Here is an 18,602-nt window from a genome sequence, read left to right on the forward strand (position 1 = left end):
TCTACCTCCCTGGGAGGGGGGGCTCTCCCGGGCCCACCCCCTCCTCCTCACAGGCACGCTCTCTCTCCCAGCACCACCCCCCGAGTTGTTTCCACAGCAAGCTGGACTATGTTCTGTAAACTCCAGTCCCCTAGCCAGGTAGCCCCCAGCGACAGGACAGGTGTCAGGCCATCACTGCACCTGTGTGTATGGGGGCGGGGTAGAGACAAGGAAGGAGGCCAGGGGGAGCAAAGGCCCTTTGTTGGTCCATGTGATGTTGTTTGTCGCTCTTCCCGTCCCCTGGAGCGGTCAGGCTCCACCCTCCCCCCATGGGGTCCTGTGAGGGGTCTGGGCCCATAGGTCTCCAGGACTCTCTACGTGGCTTATGGATCTGGGGCCAATCTTTTAGCCTGAGGGTGCCCCTCGTTGTTCTGGGCCTCTGGGGGAACGGTGGGGCGGTGGATGTCCGTCCGGTGACTTGTTTTGCTGCACCACCACTTCCCCTTTGAGTTAATGATTGGTGGGGAGCCCTAGGGATGCCATTTCTTGATTCCCCTCAGCTTGGGCTGCCTAATAGGTCCTGAGTTTCCTAGAGCCCCGGTTGCTCAGCCAATAAGAGGCTGAGGCCTTGCCCCACCCTTTTGGGGCTATGCTCTTGTATATAAAGCCCGAGGCCCCGGGTGGATGGCCCAGTGGGTCCAGCCCAACCCGGTGCTGAGCCTTCTGTGACACAGCTGGTCCTGCTCTTTTTCCAAGATGCTGTTTTGGCACAGCCAGCCGGAGCACCTGTGGCCCAGCCCCGGGGAACTGTGCCCCGGGCCACCAAGCAGCTTGCTCAGGTAAGGGCCACATCCCCTTCCCACAGTCCCTGCGGAAGGCCCTGCTCTGAGTTGAGATGGACACGTCAGGGCCCCCTGTTTCAAGCGAAAGCTTATGGGCCTCCTGATCTTGAGTTCCTCTGGGGGTGGGGAAGTGGTCAAATGTACCTGGAGTTCAGTGGGTCCCAGGACATCTCAAAACATCCTGACCACCCACCCACTCAGGACACTTGCGGTGGGCATTCACTGGGTGTCAGGCAAGCCCTGAGGGTGCAAACGAGTAATTAATAGCAGATGTTTGCAAAGACTTGGTAGTATCTGGGATCTGTACCTTAAGGGAGGTCTGCTGGAGGCCAGAGGAGCTGAACAGGGGCCCCTTAGGCCCTGGCTGCTGCAGGGGTGCCTGCTACAGCACACTGTGGGCTCCCTGAAGGGAGAACCTGGCAGAAAGAGTCAAAGCCTCTTAGAGGATGGGGTGGACAGGGCAGAAAGCCAGCAGTGCCCTCCTCTCCCTGGCAGGGAGGCCTTGCCCTTGCCCTACCTGAAGCAGGAAGAGCCGCCCAACATCCCCCGTGCGGAACCGCCCTGCCCCGCCTTCCAGTACGTGCTCTGCGCAGCTACCTCGCCAGCTGTGAAGCAGCAGGAGGAGACCCTCACCTACCTGAACCAGGGTGAGCTGGGCCTGGGGAAGGAGAGGGGCTAGCGAGGCAGCAAGCTCTGGAGGCTGGGCCCAGGGCAGGCTGGGGGTGGCAGGCAGCATCTCTGCCCCTCAGAGTGGGTCTCACACATCCCCTTAATCTCTCCCAGGCCAGTCCTATGAGGTGAGGATGCTCTGCAACCCCAAACTGGGCGATGCCACCCAGGGGCCCCGGCTGCTGAAGGTAGGTGCATCCCTTCCAGAATTGGCAAAAGCTGGCTATGACTATCCCTCTGGGCAGGAAGCCAGTGTCATCACTATGATGTCATTGTCAAGTAGAACCCTCTCAAGTCCACCTTTCAATCTGACCTTCACAATAGCTCAGTGGTGGGCAGGAATTGTTGAGGAAACAGGCACAGCGAGGTTAAGTATTTTCTCAAGGACACAGAGCCAGTAAGTAGCAGAACCAGGACTTAGAAATACATTTACATAGCATTACTCACACACATGATTCCTTCTTTCTCAAAAAAAAAAAAATAAGTATTTAGCTCCCATTCTTTGCCAGAAACTGTTCGATGAGCTAGAGATTCAGGGGTAAAGAGACAGATGCAGTTTCCTTCCTCAGGGGGCTTGCATTCTGCTTAGTGAGACAAACATGTAATTACACAAATTATTAATATATGCAATTACAAATTGATTTACAAATCGCAAACTGATAAGTGCAGCGAAGAAAAGAAATGGGTAGAGTGACTACGAGTGGGAAGGGATTAACTCCTCCATTTTACAGATGAGGAAACTGAGGCTCTAGGTTACTTCCTCAGTTTCACAGCTTGTGAGTGGCAGGTGGCATCTGGACACGGATCTAGTGATTCTAAGTCCTTCTGCCCCTGGAGGGTGGGAAGCAAGGTGGGGGAGAGGCTGGAAAGGTTGGCCTGCCGCAGGTGTGGGAACTGGTTCCCAAATGCCCAGGCGCCCTCCTGTGCCCGCAGAGTGTGGTGCGTGTGGTTTTCCACGACCGGCGCCTGCAGTACACGGAGCAGCAGCAGCTGGATGGGTGGAGGTGGAGCCGGCCTGGGGACCGCATCCTGGACATAGGTGAATGGGGAGGGACCAGGGACCCTTTAGGGCTGCTTTCTGTCTTAGAGGCCCTTGTGGATGGGGAGGGCTGAGCCCGACTCCCTGCCTGCAACCCTGTGCCTGCAGATGTGCCACTGTCCGTGGGGGTGATAGAACCCCAAGTGCTACCCTCACAACTCAACACAGTGGAGTTTTATTGGGACCCGGCCAAGAGGACCTCCCTCTTTCTGCAGGTGAGTCTGAAGCTGAGACAGGGAGGAGGCTGGAGCTCAGATGTGGGTGGCAGCAGCCTAAGTGGGGAAGGAAGGTGATTTTGGGTGGTGGTGGGGGGCGTGATAAGAATGAACCACTTCTAGAAACACCTTGAGGAAAAAAAGATGGATAAATGTTGATCGAATCTCACCAAAGGCAAGGACTTGTTAAACATTAAGGCAATGGAAGAAATTAAAAAACATAGGACAGAATTTAGCTTCATAAAAAGTAACGGTCTGCAATACACAGGCAAAATTAAAAGGAGACATCAAATGGGAAAAATAGTTGCCACATATGACATATAATGTGTTATATAAAATGCTAATAATGCTAATAAAATTATATGTGTGTGTGTGTGTATATATATATATATATATATATATATATAACTGGCAAAGACTTTTTAAAAACTGTTATTGGTAAGGTTTGGAGAAACAGACACCCTCATATCCTGAGAATGCAAATTGGTGCACCCATTCTGTAGGTATGTGGCACGTGGGCAAATTTTATTAAATTTAATGTTCATACTCATTTACCCAGTAGTTCCGCTATCGGAGTGTTCAATAAGTACACAGAAATATATTTACCAGCTATTCATGCCAGTGTCGCTTTATATATTAAAAGATTTTAAATAATCAGATGTCCATCAGAAGAGGATTGACTTTGATATAAGTGTTTAGTACAGGTTTATAATGGACATTGTGTAGCCATTAAAATGATGTCTCTGAGAAATATTTCATGACAAGAGAAACTGCTTTCCCATAAGTAAAGGCGGAATATAGACTTGTATTTAAAGTTTGATTTCTATTTTGTAAAAATAAAAGTGTGTGTGTATACAAAAGTTGTGGGGTTTCTTTCCTTGCCCAGAGAAAAGATAGGAAGAGACAATACTTGAATGTTAACAGTATTATCTCTGAGAGGTGGGGTGATGGGAAATGCTTGTATTCTTCTTTATACTTTTTCAGTGTTCTCCATATTTTCTATGCTGGAAGATTTCCTTTTATAATCGAAAAATATTGTCAAAACTCACCTGTAAGTCCCTTTTCTGAGTGTCCACTGTAGTCTAAGCATCTGGATTTGGAGTCAGGTGGATGTGGCACAATTTCAGTTCCACCACTTCCTGGCATGGACCTTGCCCAGGTCACATGATCTCTGTGAGCCTCAGCTTCCCTACCTTTACCTGTTCTTCACAAGATTTGGGGAGGGCTACAGTGGGTGTGCAGGTCAGGAAGGCTTCCTGGAGTAGACTGCTAGATTTAGCAAATAAAATACAGGACACTCAGTTAAATTTGAATTTTAGCTAAAGAATTTTTTTTTTTTTTTTAGTATCAGTATGTCCCATGCAATACTTGGGAATACTGATGCTAAAAAATTATTTGTTTCTTATCAGAAATTCAGATTTAACTGGGCATCCTGTATCTTAACTGGCAACCCTACTCTGGAATGGGATGTATTGGCTCAGATGTGAGCAGAGAGAGCTTTCCCGGTAGAGAAAAAGCTATGCAGGTGTATTGAGGTGATGATTAGGCTGGATCGGTAGGTCAGCGGGTTCATTGATGGGGGAGAGAGAGCAGCCGGGCAGAAAAGCTTGACTTGACTCTTTAAGATGCTTGAATGCCAGCCAGGGTCAGGGACTTTGCTTCTCATCTCATAACCCTGGGGAGCTGCTGAGGGATTTTGAACAAGGGAAAGAACCTAATAAAGTTATATTTTAAGAAGAAAGTAGATCTTAAATGATCTCACCACCAAAAAAAGGGTAATTATGTGATGGGGTGTTTCTGTGATGGAGGTGTTAGCAGCTAATGCTATGGTGGGTGGTAATCATTTTCCAATATATAAACGTACCATATCAACACACTGCAAACTTTAAACATACACAGTGTTATATGTCAAGTATATCTCAGTAAAGCTGGAAAAAATTGTTCCCCTTAAAAAAAAAGTTATGCTTCAAGAATAGACACTGGTTGGGGGTGGGAAGTTGCTGTGATTAATGGCTGACAGGTGACAGACAGGTAACAGCTTTCAGGTGAGATCCCTTGAATGTGGGTGGGACCTGGAGGCACCCTTCTTTTCCACCTCAGGTTCACTGCATCAGCACTGAGTTCACTCCTAGGAAAAAAGGTGGAGAGAAAGGTGTTCCCTTCCGCCTTCAGATCGACACTTTCAAGCCCTGTGACAAGGAGCTTTCGCCGGAGCACCTGCATTCAGCTGGCTGCCTCATCAAGGTGTTTAAGGTACATGCAGCACGGGGGCCCTGTCCCCTCCCTCTCAGGGCTGTCACCCTGCCTTGCTGGCTGTGTGGATCTGGCTCTGCTTTGCAGCGGACCCTCAGCCTGCGGTTCCCCTCTCTGGGACTGTTTCATTCTCCGTGCACAGAGAGATGGGGCTTGGTCTCTTTCTCAGAGCCCCTCCTGTAATGAGAAGTGGGCAGGTGAAGAAGGCCTCCGAGGTTTTCTTGTCACCCTCCTGCAGCCCAAAGGAGCTGACCGGAAACTGAAAACTGACCGGGAGAAGATTGAGAAACAGCCCGTGCATGAGAGAGACAAGTATCAGACAGCCTGTGAGAGCACAGTCTTCATGGAGGTGTGTGTACTGGGTGTGGGGGCGGGAGGGGAGGTCTGGAGAAAAGATCCTCGTTGTATACGCTGGGAAACTGAGGCCTCAGGGGCTGCGACTGCTCCAGGATCATCACAGCCTCCCAGTGATTCCACCTGTTTCCTGCGAGGACAAACTGCACTGCCTGTTGTTCAAGACTCCCAGGAGATGACGCCTTGCCGGCTGCCTCTCCTTGCCCTGCCGTGGCCGCCCCTCACTTCTACTCCCTCTGCCTGGAGCACCTCCTTTCCTGCTGTAGCTCCTCCAGGAAGCCTTCCCCAAATCCCCCAAACAGAGCTGCAGGCTAGTTTACTCTCTTCTTTGGGTGGAAACTTGATCTACTTGTCAGGGACTCCTGGGGCAGGGGCCAAGTTTGGCCCAAGGCAGGCCAACAGCCACCACTGCCCACCGCCCCCACACACACCCGAATGTCCAGGCTAACCTCACTGCTTGTCTACCTGCAGTGTTCACCGTGGCCAGAGCCCAGTTCGGGACCCCACCCGCCTCTGAGCCCTCTTGCTCTGACCTCCCCCAACTCCTGCAAGCTCCCCCCGGAGAGGTGAGGCAGGACGAGCACCTTCTGTCAGCCCTTGGGGGTGAGAATGAAGAGAAGAGCCCCTCAGCCTAGGCAGCGGGGGAGGGCCGGCCTGAGGGTGCAGCTGAGGCAGCTTCTGGGGAACACGTGGGTGACACCGGGACAGGCCTGGGGAAGGATGAGGGGGGCAGGAGACTGGCCGCACTGTTTCCCTGAGCCTGACTCCCTGCTCCCCACAGGCTCTGCTCCTCACCACCATTCGCCTTGGACACCTTGGGGGGCAGCCCAGCCCAGGTGAGTCTTTCCTTTCCACACTCCCACACCCCCTATTGCAAAGCCTTCTCAGCAGTGTCACCTCACTCTCCAGAATAGGGTGGCCCTGCCCCCTGGTGGGGAGATGTGGTATGGCCACAGATAGTCAAATGGTTCGCGGATGGCGCTGGGCACTTGCCTCCGCCAGGATGAGCCTCCCGTCTCAGACTTGGGACCTCCAAGGGCAGGGGCCATGTTTCCCCTCCACCTTGTTCTCAGTCCGTGGGTCCACGGTGTTATCTGGACCGCTCTCTTTATACCTCAGGATCTGAACCCTGGAGCCTCCATCCTAGAGACACAGCAGTGGTTGCATCGGCACCGGTTCTCCAACTACTGTCGGTCGCTGGCCAATTTCACTGGTGAGGCTGGGGTCTGGTAGGGACCTGACCTGTAGGGGACTGAGGGCAGACAGTCGGGCAGGAAGTCTGTCTCTGTCCTGGCTTGCTGTGTGACCTTCAACTAACTTCTATGTAGAACTAAGAGTTGGCAAGCATACTATGCTGGCTAGGCTCTCTTCTCGTGTATTATCCCATACAATTTATACACTACCCCTGAGGACAGGGCTCAGAGAGGTTAAATAACTTACCCAAGGACACACAGCTAGCAAGTGGCACAGGTGGGATTTGAATCCAAGTCTGGTTCCCATGTCTGGGCATACCAGGGCTATTTGTAGACTAATGTTGGATTGTATCCCTTGCCACCCTTGATCCCAGTGCTCTCTTCCCCTAATCTAGCCCTGTCTGACTCTGCAGGCACTGATCTGCTGAAGCTTACCCGCCAGGACCTTATCCAGATCTGTGGAGCTGCCGACGGGATCCGCCTTTTCAATACTCTAAGAGCCAGGTGCTGGGCACTGCCAACCAGGGTCCCCTTCCCACTGTAGTGGCACTTACCAACTCAGCTGACACTCACGTTTCATAGACTGTTCAAGCCAAAGGCTCCTGAAAGACCACTTAGCCCCACTTCTCTCTTTTTACAAAGGAAGAAACTCAGGACCAAAGGACAGCGACCTGCCTGAGGTCACAGAGCAAGCAAGGCTAGCAGAATTGGGCTTAAAAGTTAGGCTCCTGTGACTTCTTTCTGTGGCCAGCCCATCTGCATCACTCAGTTTCTGGGGACAGAGATGGATTCTTCTCATCTTCTCTCCCCTAGGGTCCAGCATTCACTAAATACCTAAGAAAAGTTTGGTGACCCCCTATCCCTAGAGACCTGGGAGGAGACAGGGTTTCTCCCAGGGATGGGGGCTAAAACTGGAACCTGTTAGTTCAGGTATGAATGTAGACTATTTTCCTGGCCCAGGCCCATCCGTCACCGGCTGACCTTGTATGTCGCTCAGGAGGCCTCTAGGCAAGAGAACGAGGTTCCTAAGAACCCTGATTCAGGTGAGGTTCTGGCCTCTTCAGAAGACAAGAAACTCAGGTGTGGTTGCATGAAACCTCTTCTGGGCTGGGGAAGGGGTGATGCTCCACCATTCCTGGGACCCAGGATGCCCTTGGCATTCTCATCTTCCATGACTAGATTAGTCTTCTTTCAGGATGACTCCCTGGGTTTATTCCTCCATGCTCTATACTCTGACTCCATCTGATTCTGTCATTCTATCATATGGTGTCCCATCTCTTCTTTAAACTGGGGGTTCCTCTCAGCCTAGGCCTCCCCAAAGGTGAGGAATAGGAGGTGAAAGTGAAGAGGATTTGTAAGGTTTATTCCTTCTTCCCTGACCCGGGCCCTCCCAATGAGCCTGTCGCCTTGTCTTCTCCTTTCTCCTGATATCTGGGGCTCCCTCTGGGCCACAGCCCCCACTGACTCCTGCCCCTGTGCTGCCCACACCCCCAGGCTTTTATCAAGAGATCTCTCTGGATGAACTCAGTGCTGTAGAGCTCATGGGGAAACTGGCTGAACTGCTGGCCCTCCCAGCCAATCAGATCCATCGGCTCTTCCACCAGGGCCCTGGGGGCATCCTCATTCTCCTCAGTGACCAGGTAAATCGGGAGCGGTTCCCTGCAAGGTTCCACAAAGGCCTGGATCATTCTTCCAACACCAGGCCCAGTCTCCGTCTCCCTGTCCTAGCTTATTCCGTTTGGTTCTAAGAACAGAATCGTCTTAGTGACCCCTCTCCCTTGCAGGTGGTTCAGAATCTTGAGGATGAGTCGTACTTTGTGGCTGTGGTGAAGAAAGGTAGGGCTTTGAGAGGGAGAGGCGTGTGTCTCACAGGCCCTAGAAAGGGTAAGATTGTTTATAATACTGCCTCCTAAATGAGATTAAAAGGTTCCTTGAAGGTGTGTTGCGGGTGCTGTGTCCCAATCAAGGGGTAAACATCTGCTCAACACCAGCTTTGTGTCAAAGGGACAGGGTCATACAGCTACGAGACAGCCATTTATTGCTCAGGAAGAAGGAACTGAATAAACGCATTCTCATGAGGGAGACATGCCCTAGTTTCAGGGAGCTCATCAGAAGGGAAGGAAAGGCCCCTACCCCTCTTCCCGCCCCCCCCCCCCCCCCCCCCCCCCCCCCCCAGTCATACAAGTCAGAAGGGCAGGTGCTTGCTGGACACCACCTGGAGCAGAGCACTTCCGATCAGCATTTCCGATCAGCTGGCTTGTGGTCCTGGTATTCAGATGCCTGCCCTCTATCCCTCCTCTGTGCTCCGGTACCCAGGGAGGCTTCCTAAAGAGCTGGATCCAGGGTGGGGCTGGAAGAACACCTGGGTGTGGCAGAGGCCCTGCAGGCCGCTTAGAGGTTTAGAAGCAGCACAGTAGCTAGTGGTGGTTGGGGCCCGTCTCACCCCGGTGGTGCCCTTTCTTTTTTTTTTTTTTACTGCTTTCAGTGCAGAATCCAGATGGCTACTACCTGGTTCTGACCTAGGCCCAGGGGTGCCCTGCTGCAAGAGGAGGAGACTGGTGCCAGCCTGGTTCTCTGGGGTCCTGTGCTCACCAGAAGCCTTGTTAACATCCTCAGCTGCTTCACCAGGCTTCAGGTGAAGAGCCAAATCGTCATGTGTCCTCCTACCCCTGGGGAGGAGCCAAGCAGCCCCCAGGCTCACGTTTCTTTCTGCTCAACAGCAAGTTGTTGGAATCCCTGAGACACAGCCTTCCCTGCTGAGCTGAGCTGGCCAAGCCTGTGAGGCAAAAAAGCCCTGGCAATATGGATAAGGAGCTTTTGCCCCAAGCAGTGCTGCTGAACAGAGTGCATTAATTCATGTTTATTTAAAATTTTATTCATCCCCTTTAAAAGTAAAGATACATATATATATATATATATATATATATATATATTTTCAATGTGTTGTCCAATTCTCTTGGTGTTATGGTCCTCTCGGGGATATGTCCCCTGCTTAAAGAGACCAGGGCAAGGGACGGAGTCTGGGACAGAAATATAAATAAATCCGACTGGACTCTTTTCCCAATTAGTTTGGGCAAAAACTAACCACTAAAGCCTCCAAAAGATTATTCAACTATTAAATCACTTATTTAAAACTTCAGTTCTAGAGACTTGGGAATTACTATAGCTCTCTTCTTGAACAATGAGGCTATAGGGCTTTATTATTTTTTATTTAAGAAATGTAGTTGAATTAAAATTAATCTTTTAATTTTTAGGTCTTAACAAATCTTTCCATACATTAAGGTAAATATAATTTCCTATGAATGTTTTTCAAAGTTCAAACTTTAATTTTGTGTTTCACTTTTAGGCCTATAATCTACCTGAAGGTGATTTTCTCTGTGTATTTTTTTTCTGTGTAGAAAACCAATTTTATATTAAAGTACTTTAAAAAAAGGTAAGTGATTTGGGGCCATATTTTATTCCACTCCTCTTTTTTCATCCCCTTCCCTCAAAATTTTTATTATGGAAAATTTCAAGCATACTGAAAAGAGAAAACCCATTTGCATGCACTGGGAGATAGGCCAAGATGCCATTATTAATCATTTACCCCATTTATCATTTACTGATCATCTTTGTTCAGTCCTAAACCTGGTGGCCTCTGGCTAGGGAAGGTAGGAAGGAGGAAGGCTCTACACTGGCTGAATTAACAGGATTAAAGCACAGGGGAAGGGAAAGTCTGCTTATTGAAGTTCAAAGACCTCGAACTTGCCTCCCTCAAAAGCCAAGGCTGTCTCAATATGGACAAGGAAGCAGGCTTGCTTCCTTGCACCCCTGGAAGGGACTGTGGGACCCCGCTGGCCCCAGATGACCAATCCAGATTAGGAATTTAACTCATGCAGGATGAGCGGATTTCGAGTGAGGCCTCCGATTCCACAGGGCTCCCCAAAGGTGTTTCAGGGCACGGTAGATACCCTGAGATTTAAATCGAGGTTGCTGATTTGGCTCCACTGCTCGTCTCCACCAAAAGGACAGGGACCAAAGGCATCAGCCTTTGTGCATCTCTCAACCTAGGAGCCTCTGGCACAGATTAGATACTGAAATATACTGAAATGAAGCGACTAAAAGCAGGTAAATGTGAGCGTTTACCATGTGCCACTCTTATCACTTTTAATCTTCACAACTCTAAGCAGGTACTGTTATCCCCACTTTACCAACAAAGAACTGAGATAGAGGGGTTAACAGGCCAAGGTCACGTGTAGTGAGTTTGTTTAACCATTACACCACTCCCTCACTCCTTCCTAGTCCAGGTAAGGGCAATGCTTTGCACAGATAAGGGACTCAAGTTGAATTGTTATTATCCAATTAAGACAAAAGTTTTTTAGAAACTCTGATTTATATTATGTCTTCTGTTTTTCTTAGAAGCAAGTGGAGTGCAGGGTATTAAATAAAGGCTATTGAAAAGGTACTAAATAAAGATTATTAAATAAATAAATAAATAAAGGGTACTCACTAAAGGATATTAAAAAAAAATAAAGATGCCAAAAAGAAGCCCCTTCATTCAGCCTCAGGAGCCTTTACAGATCAAGGGTTCAAGGAAGTTAAGAATCACAGCTCCAAGTCAGGCTATTTCCGCAGTAAAATGAAAAGTCTTCACAGCTTATTTCCTTTAATTACATCATAAACCAAAAATTAGAACATACAGGAAACAATAATAGTTACATAACAATTTACTTTATATATTCATATATAAAAAAACATTTTTTTAAATTTTTTTATTTTTTTAGTCCAAAGATTTTTAAAGCAAAAGGAATCCTCTACTGCCACCTTGGATTTTATTTATTTTAAATAACCCTCCCTCCCTCCCCCCATCCTCAAGCGCCAAAAGTACTGGGTGGAAACGCAGTCGCTTGGACAGCTAATGGAGGCTGGTGTTAAGTCACCATGTAGGGAACTGTGTTGGCCCCAGGGACCGGCTAAGTGTTGGGGCAGGCCTGGTGGAGAAACACGCAAGCAGCAGCTCCCACACACTGAAGCTCTCACTCCAGAGCAGGCCGAATGGCTGGACAAGGCTTAGGCCAGACAGCAATGTTGGGGATCAGACCCTGCTAGTCAACCATCCTCTGCACTTTACCCCTTCCTCAGGGGAGTGGGGATGGAGGCGGGGCAGTGCAAAGGGCGAAACAGCCTGGTTTGAAGATAAAAGTTGCTCCCGCAGCACCATTTACCCATCCATCTCTGGCCCCAAGTAGAGTCTGAAAGGCAGGGGTAGTCCTCACAGTTCTCTGAGCTCTGCACAGGCCCCGTCTCTCAGGTCTGTGCTCTCAGGGTCACTGGAAGGTGGGCAAAGGTGAGGAGAGCAGTTGGGAAATGACCGAGGCAGGTTACTTGGAAACAATTCCTGGGAGGAAAAAGGAGGCCGCCAGAATGGGAGGCATCTGAAGGGTGATCATAAAACAGGAATGGAGAAAGGCAAAATTAAGAAAGCCTTTCTCTGCCTGTAGTAACCCTTCGGACTGGGTAGTCACAGATCCTCAGGGGCCAGCTCTGAGAGCTGCAGCATGATGAGAAAAAACCCACAGCATCTTATGATGAGCCCCATCTCATGGATCTTATATATGTTAGACGTTAGTGTATGACTTGGGGGTAGCGTGAGGAGGGGAGTAAGAGAAGAAATCTCAGGTTCACCTCTTCCTGTACTTACTAGAAATTAACAGTCATAAGAGAAGCACAGATAAGAAATTATTTTTAAGGGAAGGAAAAAACTGATGTAAACCCAGAAAAGTAGCAGCAAAGGTTTCACTTATTACAGATCTATTATATAGCACTAGGGAAGAAAATCATTCAAGTCTTTAGGGGGAAAAGGTAAAGTAATTAATCAAACCATGCCAGTTAGAGACTCCTTTTCAAGTTAGGATTTTCTAAGACTTTAGGTTCTCATTCGCTAGTGCCATAAAAAAAAGAAAACAGAAAACAGAAAAATGACTTCAGGGGCTGAGAAGGGTTAGGCTAAGGTAAGAAACACATACATGTACGTGAGCAGCAGTGTAGTACAGATTTGAATGAATAACAACAAGTAGTATAAGAGACAGTGACAAACTAAAACTTAGTGGGGTAAATCTTTCTTCATCCACTTTAATTAAAAAAAAGAAAAAAAATCACTTCAAAGATTTCCCTGGGTTCTTGGGGATACGGCAGAAGAGAACAGGTATGTGTCTGAACACCTCTCTTCTCTTATCTCTCCCTGGGGTGGAGATTCTCATTTACTGCCTACTTGCTCTTGCCCTGGTGAAAATCATGCCCAGAAGCCGATGGGAAGCACTGGTGGTGTTCAGTGGTGCCAATCCCCACCTGGATGACACTGGTTAGGTGTGTAGAAAGTAGAAGCCCTCCTTGCCACTAAGAAGGGCATGGAGTTCATTACAGAGGAAAGTAAACCTATTCACATGTTTCTACATATTCAGCTGTTTCTATATATTCAGGACAGATGCTTGTACCTGAAGCAAAGTACCCCAGTTCCAGAACTGATTCTCTCCTCTACTTTGAATGTCAACTACCATTTCCCCACCCCAATTCTTCAAAACAAGACACTGAAAAACACAGAAAATAAACAATGTCAATTGATATAGTTTTGGTTGTTCACGGTTCTTTTTCCTAAAAGGGCAGTGAACTACCCTGGCTGAGGAAGCACTAGGTCTCAACACCTATGAACCAACCTCTACTAAGGGGTTACTCAACAAGCACAGAAGGCAGAGACGGAGGAAGCACATTATGGAATTTTCTTAACACACACATGATTTTGTCCAACAATTTTTTTCTCTGCTGAAAATTAAGGGTAACTCTCTTGGGCTCCAAAGATTCACTCAGACTCAGCTGAGAAGGTCTTACTGACTTTCCAAAGGATCAAAGGCTTCAGAGACGCAGAACTGATGTTCTTAAGAATAAAAATGGGCAAAATAGGTAGACTTGCCTTGGGAGGGCACGGGGGTGGGGTGGGGTGGCGGGGGCGGTGCTGCAGAAGCCCTTCACGCAGAAAACTCACTTGCCTCAAATGGTAGTTTCTGGTAGGTAGAAAGTTTGTCCCAAGTGAGAGGGCAAGGTTAGAGCAGCACGTTCTTTGCTGGAGACCCAAGATGTTAAGTCTGGGCATCTGGATATAGCAAATATAAGCCAAATTTTATTCCCAAATTACCTGGGTTAATTATACCCTATCGACATGGTTGTATACAGCTCTCTGTATCTTCCAATCTTCCAATTAAAATTTATGAGAGAAATAAAGGTGAGGAGAGGCTGAGACTATTAATTCCCCTCACCCTCCTGACACTTTAGCATTCTTTGGTCCAAGATCATTGTAAGCGGGAGGGTTCTGCCTCAAGACCTCCAATGAAACATCCTACACGTCTTCTCAAACAAGACTTGACTAATTCACATGGCCTGGATTTGAGGTGGTTAAAAATCCTAGAACTGGTGGGCAGACAGAGAAGGCAATCTTTGTATAAAATGTTCCGGAAGCTCAGAGCATACCACTGAAAAAGTCTGTCAGCCAGGATGCACAACAAGGATAGAAATCTAACCTTAAATCATGTACACAAGGAGGGAAAAAGCAGAACAGTCCAATTTTCTTTAAACCCTTCCTCTCTCACTAGTGGCAACTGTCATAAGCAATCTGACTTTCAATAAACATTAAATGGACAAGGGTTCACCATGATCAAGTGTTCCTCCCCTCTAAACAATACAGTCACCAAGGATACGCTGCCCACAGGCAGGCAGGAAACCACCTCTTCTTTCCAGGGACACTCTCACACTTCCTAACAACTTCAAACCAAGACAGGTTCCAACTCATACTTTGTTTAGCGCCCCCATGGCATTAGTGGGTTATCAGACCAGTAACAATGCATTTTACAAGGCAATTAGAAGAAATAAAAGAACTTGACTGCTATATAGCATTGTAGCTATACTGAACCATTCAAACAGTTTGGAAAGCCCAAAATAAAGCCTCATAAAAATATTTACCAGGTTGCCCTCTAAAATGTGATAGAAGGCATATGAAAAATTTCTGACTTGTATGTCTGCTAAATCAACTTAATGGATGTGGAAATTTATAAAAACCACTTAATCTGAAATACTTTTACATCCACTAAAGAGCAGAATAGGAGGAGAAAACATTTTTTTACATAAAGCACGATGTGCTTTCACATTCCAAATATTGGAAAAAGGATGAGGGTAGATTCTCTTACTCCTCATGTCTAACAGTTTGATTTCAAATCCAGTAAGCAAACATCAAAGATCACCCAGTGAAAAATGGCCTGAGCTACATGACAGTTACTGAATTCAAGGCTGCCCAGGATAGTTTGCCCAGATCAGGACAAGGATCCAAAGAGGAAGCTAAACTGAAGACACGAGAATAAATTAGCAGCATTGCTGGGAGTGAGATGGAAGCTTTCCAAATAGAGGGCAAGGATGGGTATAGAAAGGACATACGAGAAGTCAATGCAAAAAAAAAAAAAAAAGCTGGAATCATCACCTTGATGGGGCCAATGAAGGTGTAAAAGATACTGATGATGCTAAAAAATGTAAGGGGAAAAGGCTGCTTAGGAAAGAGATGATCCAGATGCATAATAACTTTGAGGGCACCTTCTTACTTATCCCAAATCTCTTCTCTCCGTTCGCTCTGTATTTTTTTTTTATTATTGAAGGCATATTGTGGAGTGGCTCTGGAGTCAGACAAATGGACCAATAAGTTTTTCCTAAGGAAGAGTTTCTCCTACATCAGTAAAGCCTTATTGGACTTTCAAGAGTGTCCCTGAAGATGAGACAGGAAATACTACGTTCAGATGGCAGGGCCCTTCCACCTGACCAAAACTTACCATGTTCTGCGTTCTCGAAGTCCTGGTACATTTCATCAGCTGACATAGGTTTTAGATTGGCATAAAAAATACATGTCCTTCCAAGCTTGGTGGGCCAGAAGTTTGCTTCAGAAAGGAGCAAGGTTCCTGCCTGACCACATACATGCCAGTGCTGCACACTCCAGGGCCTTTATTCCCTCTCTTGACTCTGTTCTTGGCCCAGACAGGCAGGGCTCGCCTCCACATGGACCTGCACATGGGTACACTCTTTGAGAACAGAAACAGCATTTCTAAGATCTTCATGTACTGGTGAATAGGGTTTTTTAAATAAAGAAGTACCTCAAGAGCTTCAACTATTGGGAAATTCGAATCCACACTCACTAATAAATCAGGGTTTTGTTCAGACACTATTTTTTTTTAAAACTTGTACGTTAGAGCACCTGCACCCTAAATATTCTTCTTTTTAGTTTTATTTGAGTGAGGACCCAGGGATCTGAATATTATCAACCACATCTGGAAGTGTGTGTGCACATGTGTGTATCTGTATATGTGGGGTATAGCCAGGAGAGTGGGTCTCACTTTAAAAAGTATATTCCTTATATGGTAATCTGAAAAGAGGATAAGGGAAGGGAAATGAAAAACACACATAATCTGAGCTTAAAAGGGCACAATGGGATTTAAAATAAATTAAGCGCTAAATAATGGTGGATAGTACAGATTCCTAGGACCTTTTCAACTGATCGCTTGTGGAAAAACAAATCACACTTTATTCTTACATATGCTGGTAGAACCAGCACCTACAAGCATTAAAACAAGCCTGATAACAGCCTGGATCATGCAGAAGATGACCTAAAATTATAGTGGACTGGACATTAATGTCCTAAAAGACAAAAAGTCACCCTACTAAAAATCACACAAGGTCTCTAACCTTGATATTTAGAAGTCTACTTCTCGTACTTCAGAAACTCATTATATTTCCCTCATCCTCCATGATTTTTCTTTTTTCTTTTTTTAGTGGGGGGAGCTTCTTCTTTGACTCTGAGTCACGGGCACTAAATTCCCTGCCCTCAGCTCTGGTGACCAGGCTGGGAAGAGACACTGAACCCCCTACTTCCTCTCAATGTTCTCTTTCTGCTGCCCCAATGCCTTCACCTGGCTACTACAGTATTTCATTCACAGAAACTCTGGAGCACAAGAGAGATATGGCTGACAGGTTCTGGTCCTTTGAGGCTCCAACATTAGATATGATACCATCAACAATGACATACAGTTGACCAGCTGTGATAGGGTCATTCTTGAACCCCTGATAGGCTGAAATGGGGGGGAAAAAGAGAAACTACCCGGCTCAACCGCACAACTCCTCTAGCAGCATTCCTGCTAACGCAGAACAAACCTCAGAGACACAAATCTTAGATGCCACTGATCACACCTAGATTTCGGTGAACACACAACACATCTGAGCTTGGGTGGCGGCAGCTTTCAGGTTCAGTTTTGGGATTTGCCATTCCACCGTTTCCTAATAATGCATTTCTCTCTCCTTATTAAGTTAGATGGAAGGAAAAATGTGCAGGGGGAATATCGGGCATATCATGCATGTTATCATTTATCACAAGATATAACAGAAACCAAAAGGCAAAGTTTGTTTTCATCAAAATAGTCCTAGCTCAATTTCTTCTCAGAATTTTTCTTGCTTTTGTTATAGTTTCCCTTTAGACTGGCAAAGATTCAGGCAGGGTCCCCTAATGGTAAAATTTAGAATTAAAAAAATATTTATTGATAATGTCTCTCTTAAAAATGTTTGGTAACCCCAACTAATCATCCAAAATGCAAACTGTAAACATAACAACAGCGAAGGAGTAACAAGTGTGAGTAAGCAGACTGTGCACAGACGACAGACTGAGCAAGAGTGCAGGAGGGAGCAACAGAGAGTGAAAGACAGGTACACAGTGTGCTACAGAGAGTGACAATTTGAGTGAATACGTCATCACTTTTGGACCACAGCGATTTCAATGCAACCATTTAGGAAACCTCTGGGCCAAATACTAAAACACAGGAGGAGGAATGGACAAGCCTTCTTTGTGAGCACGCTCGGCATGTTGGCATGGGAACAAGGAAGCACAGAAGCTCTGCAGTCATCTTACAATGGATGGCTACCATTGATAGGATGCAAAGAAATCTTCTCTCTGGTCCCTGGATACAACATGTATTGTTTTTCTATGCTTTCCTTGACCCTGGAGGACTGCAGCTGCTGTTCCAAAACTGCCAAAGAAACCCCTTAACAAAATAAAGAAACCACAGTAGCAGTAACACTGGGTTTGCTGGAATGCCCCCTTCCGTCTACCTTGCTTCTGATTTTCTTCTGGGCACATCCAACAGGAATGGTGAAGTTTTACCAATCCGCATGATAAAGCCAGCACAAACCCAATCCCCTGGTCACAGAGACAGAGTGGGTGGGGGTGAGAGTGGGTATGCGTATGTATGTGTGGCTCTGGGGATCTGGACGCTGCCCTCACTTTGTAACCTTTGCCCGGAACACTGGGGTCGCTTCCAATGGAGATCCATGGTAACTCTAGAAGTGTCATTAAATACTCAGTTCACCAAGGTTGACCACCTCCATTGTCATAGGATGATGCAGCATCTGCAGAAGCGCTGTCTGCTGCCCCCTACTGATGGGGGTGGAGTGACAGGTGCGAAGTAGGCGTGGACTTTAATATTGGGTAAATGGGTCTGAAACAAGACAGAAACATTACTAAGAGAGAGGGCTTAAACAGAAAGAGCAATGTTGCTTTTCAGAAAAACCACTGAGGGACTGAGTGTACATGAGGGCAGGGCAGAAGCTGAGCACAGACGGGATGTTGAGAGACCTGGGTTCTACTTTGTACCATCCCATGTTATTCTAAAAGACCAAAAAAGCTCACATAACTGCTTCCATAATAATAAAACTGGGGAAAAAATTCATGCTAATCTCTTAACCTGTCCCAAAGGGGTTCCCAGAGCTGGAAGAAATTATATAAGCTTAAAAACTCAATTTTTTCCAAGCCATTATGGACGTTTCTTCTGATATTTTAAAAAAACCTCATTATCCTCTTTTAACAACATGCTTCTAATTTTTACTACATAGTTTCTAAATTCCTACTATGTTCAAGGCACTGTGCTAGTTATGTAAAAGGGCTGCAAAGATGGTCAAGATGGAGATCCTGCTTTTAGGGGACTTATAGTCTAGACATGCACATAAA

General features: G+C 46.8%; 2 protein-coding genes across 5 annotated transcripts in view; one reads left to right on the forward strand and one right to left on the reverse strand.

Annotated features, from left to right (window-relative positions):
- Positions 1 to 735: 735 nt before the first annotated feature.
- Positions 736 to 6,272, forward strand: LOC113613639 (transcription factor CP2-like protein 1). The gene is made up of 8 exons (XM_027094467.1): positions 736 to 818; positions 1,317 to 1,468; positions 1,605 to 1,678; positions 2,424 to 2,529; positions 2,638 to 2,744; positions 4,845 to 4,997; positions 5,236 to 5,346; positions 5,823 to 6,272. The coding sequence occupies exons 1-8, from the start codon at positions 736 to 738 to the stop codon at positions 5,919 to 5,921; spliced, it is 885 nt and encodes a 294-aa protein (XP_026950268.1). The 3' UTR covers positions 5,922 to 6,272.
- A 4,900-nt stretch (positions 6,273 to 11,172) lies between these two features.
- Positions 11,173 to 18,602, reverse strand: part of FBXL20 (F-box and leucine rich repeat protein 20) — a 114,540-nt gene continuing 107,110 nt past the window's right edge. For all 4 annotated transcript variants that reach the window (XM_027094416.1, XM_027094415.1, XM_027094413.1 and 1 more), the window contains exon 15: positions 11,173 to 18,093. In XM_027094416.1, the coding sequence (XP_026950217.1) occupies positions 17,986 to 18,093 (108 nt within the window). In that variant the 3' untranslated portion in view covers positions 11,173 to 17,985. The remainder of the gene's footprint in view (positions 18,094 to 18,602) is intronic.

Source organism: Aethalodelphis obliquidens, unplaced genomic scaffold (genome assembly GCF_003676395.1).
Source record: "Aethalodelphis obliquidens isolate GAN/ISIS:26980383/991018 unplaced genomic scaffold, ASM367639v1 scaffold89, whole genome shotgun sequence".
Taxonomy (NCBI): Eukaryota; Metazoa; Chordata; class Mammalia; order Artiodactyla; family Delphinidae; genus Aethalodelphis; species Aethalodelphis obliquidens.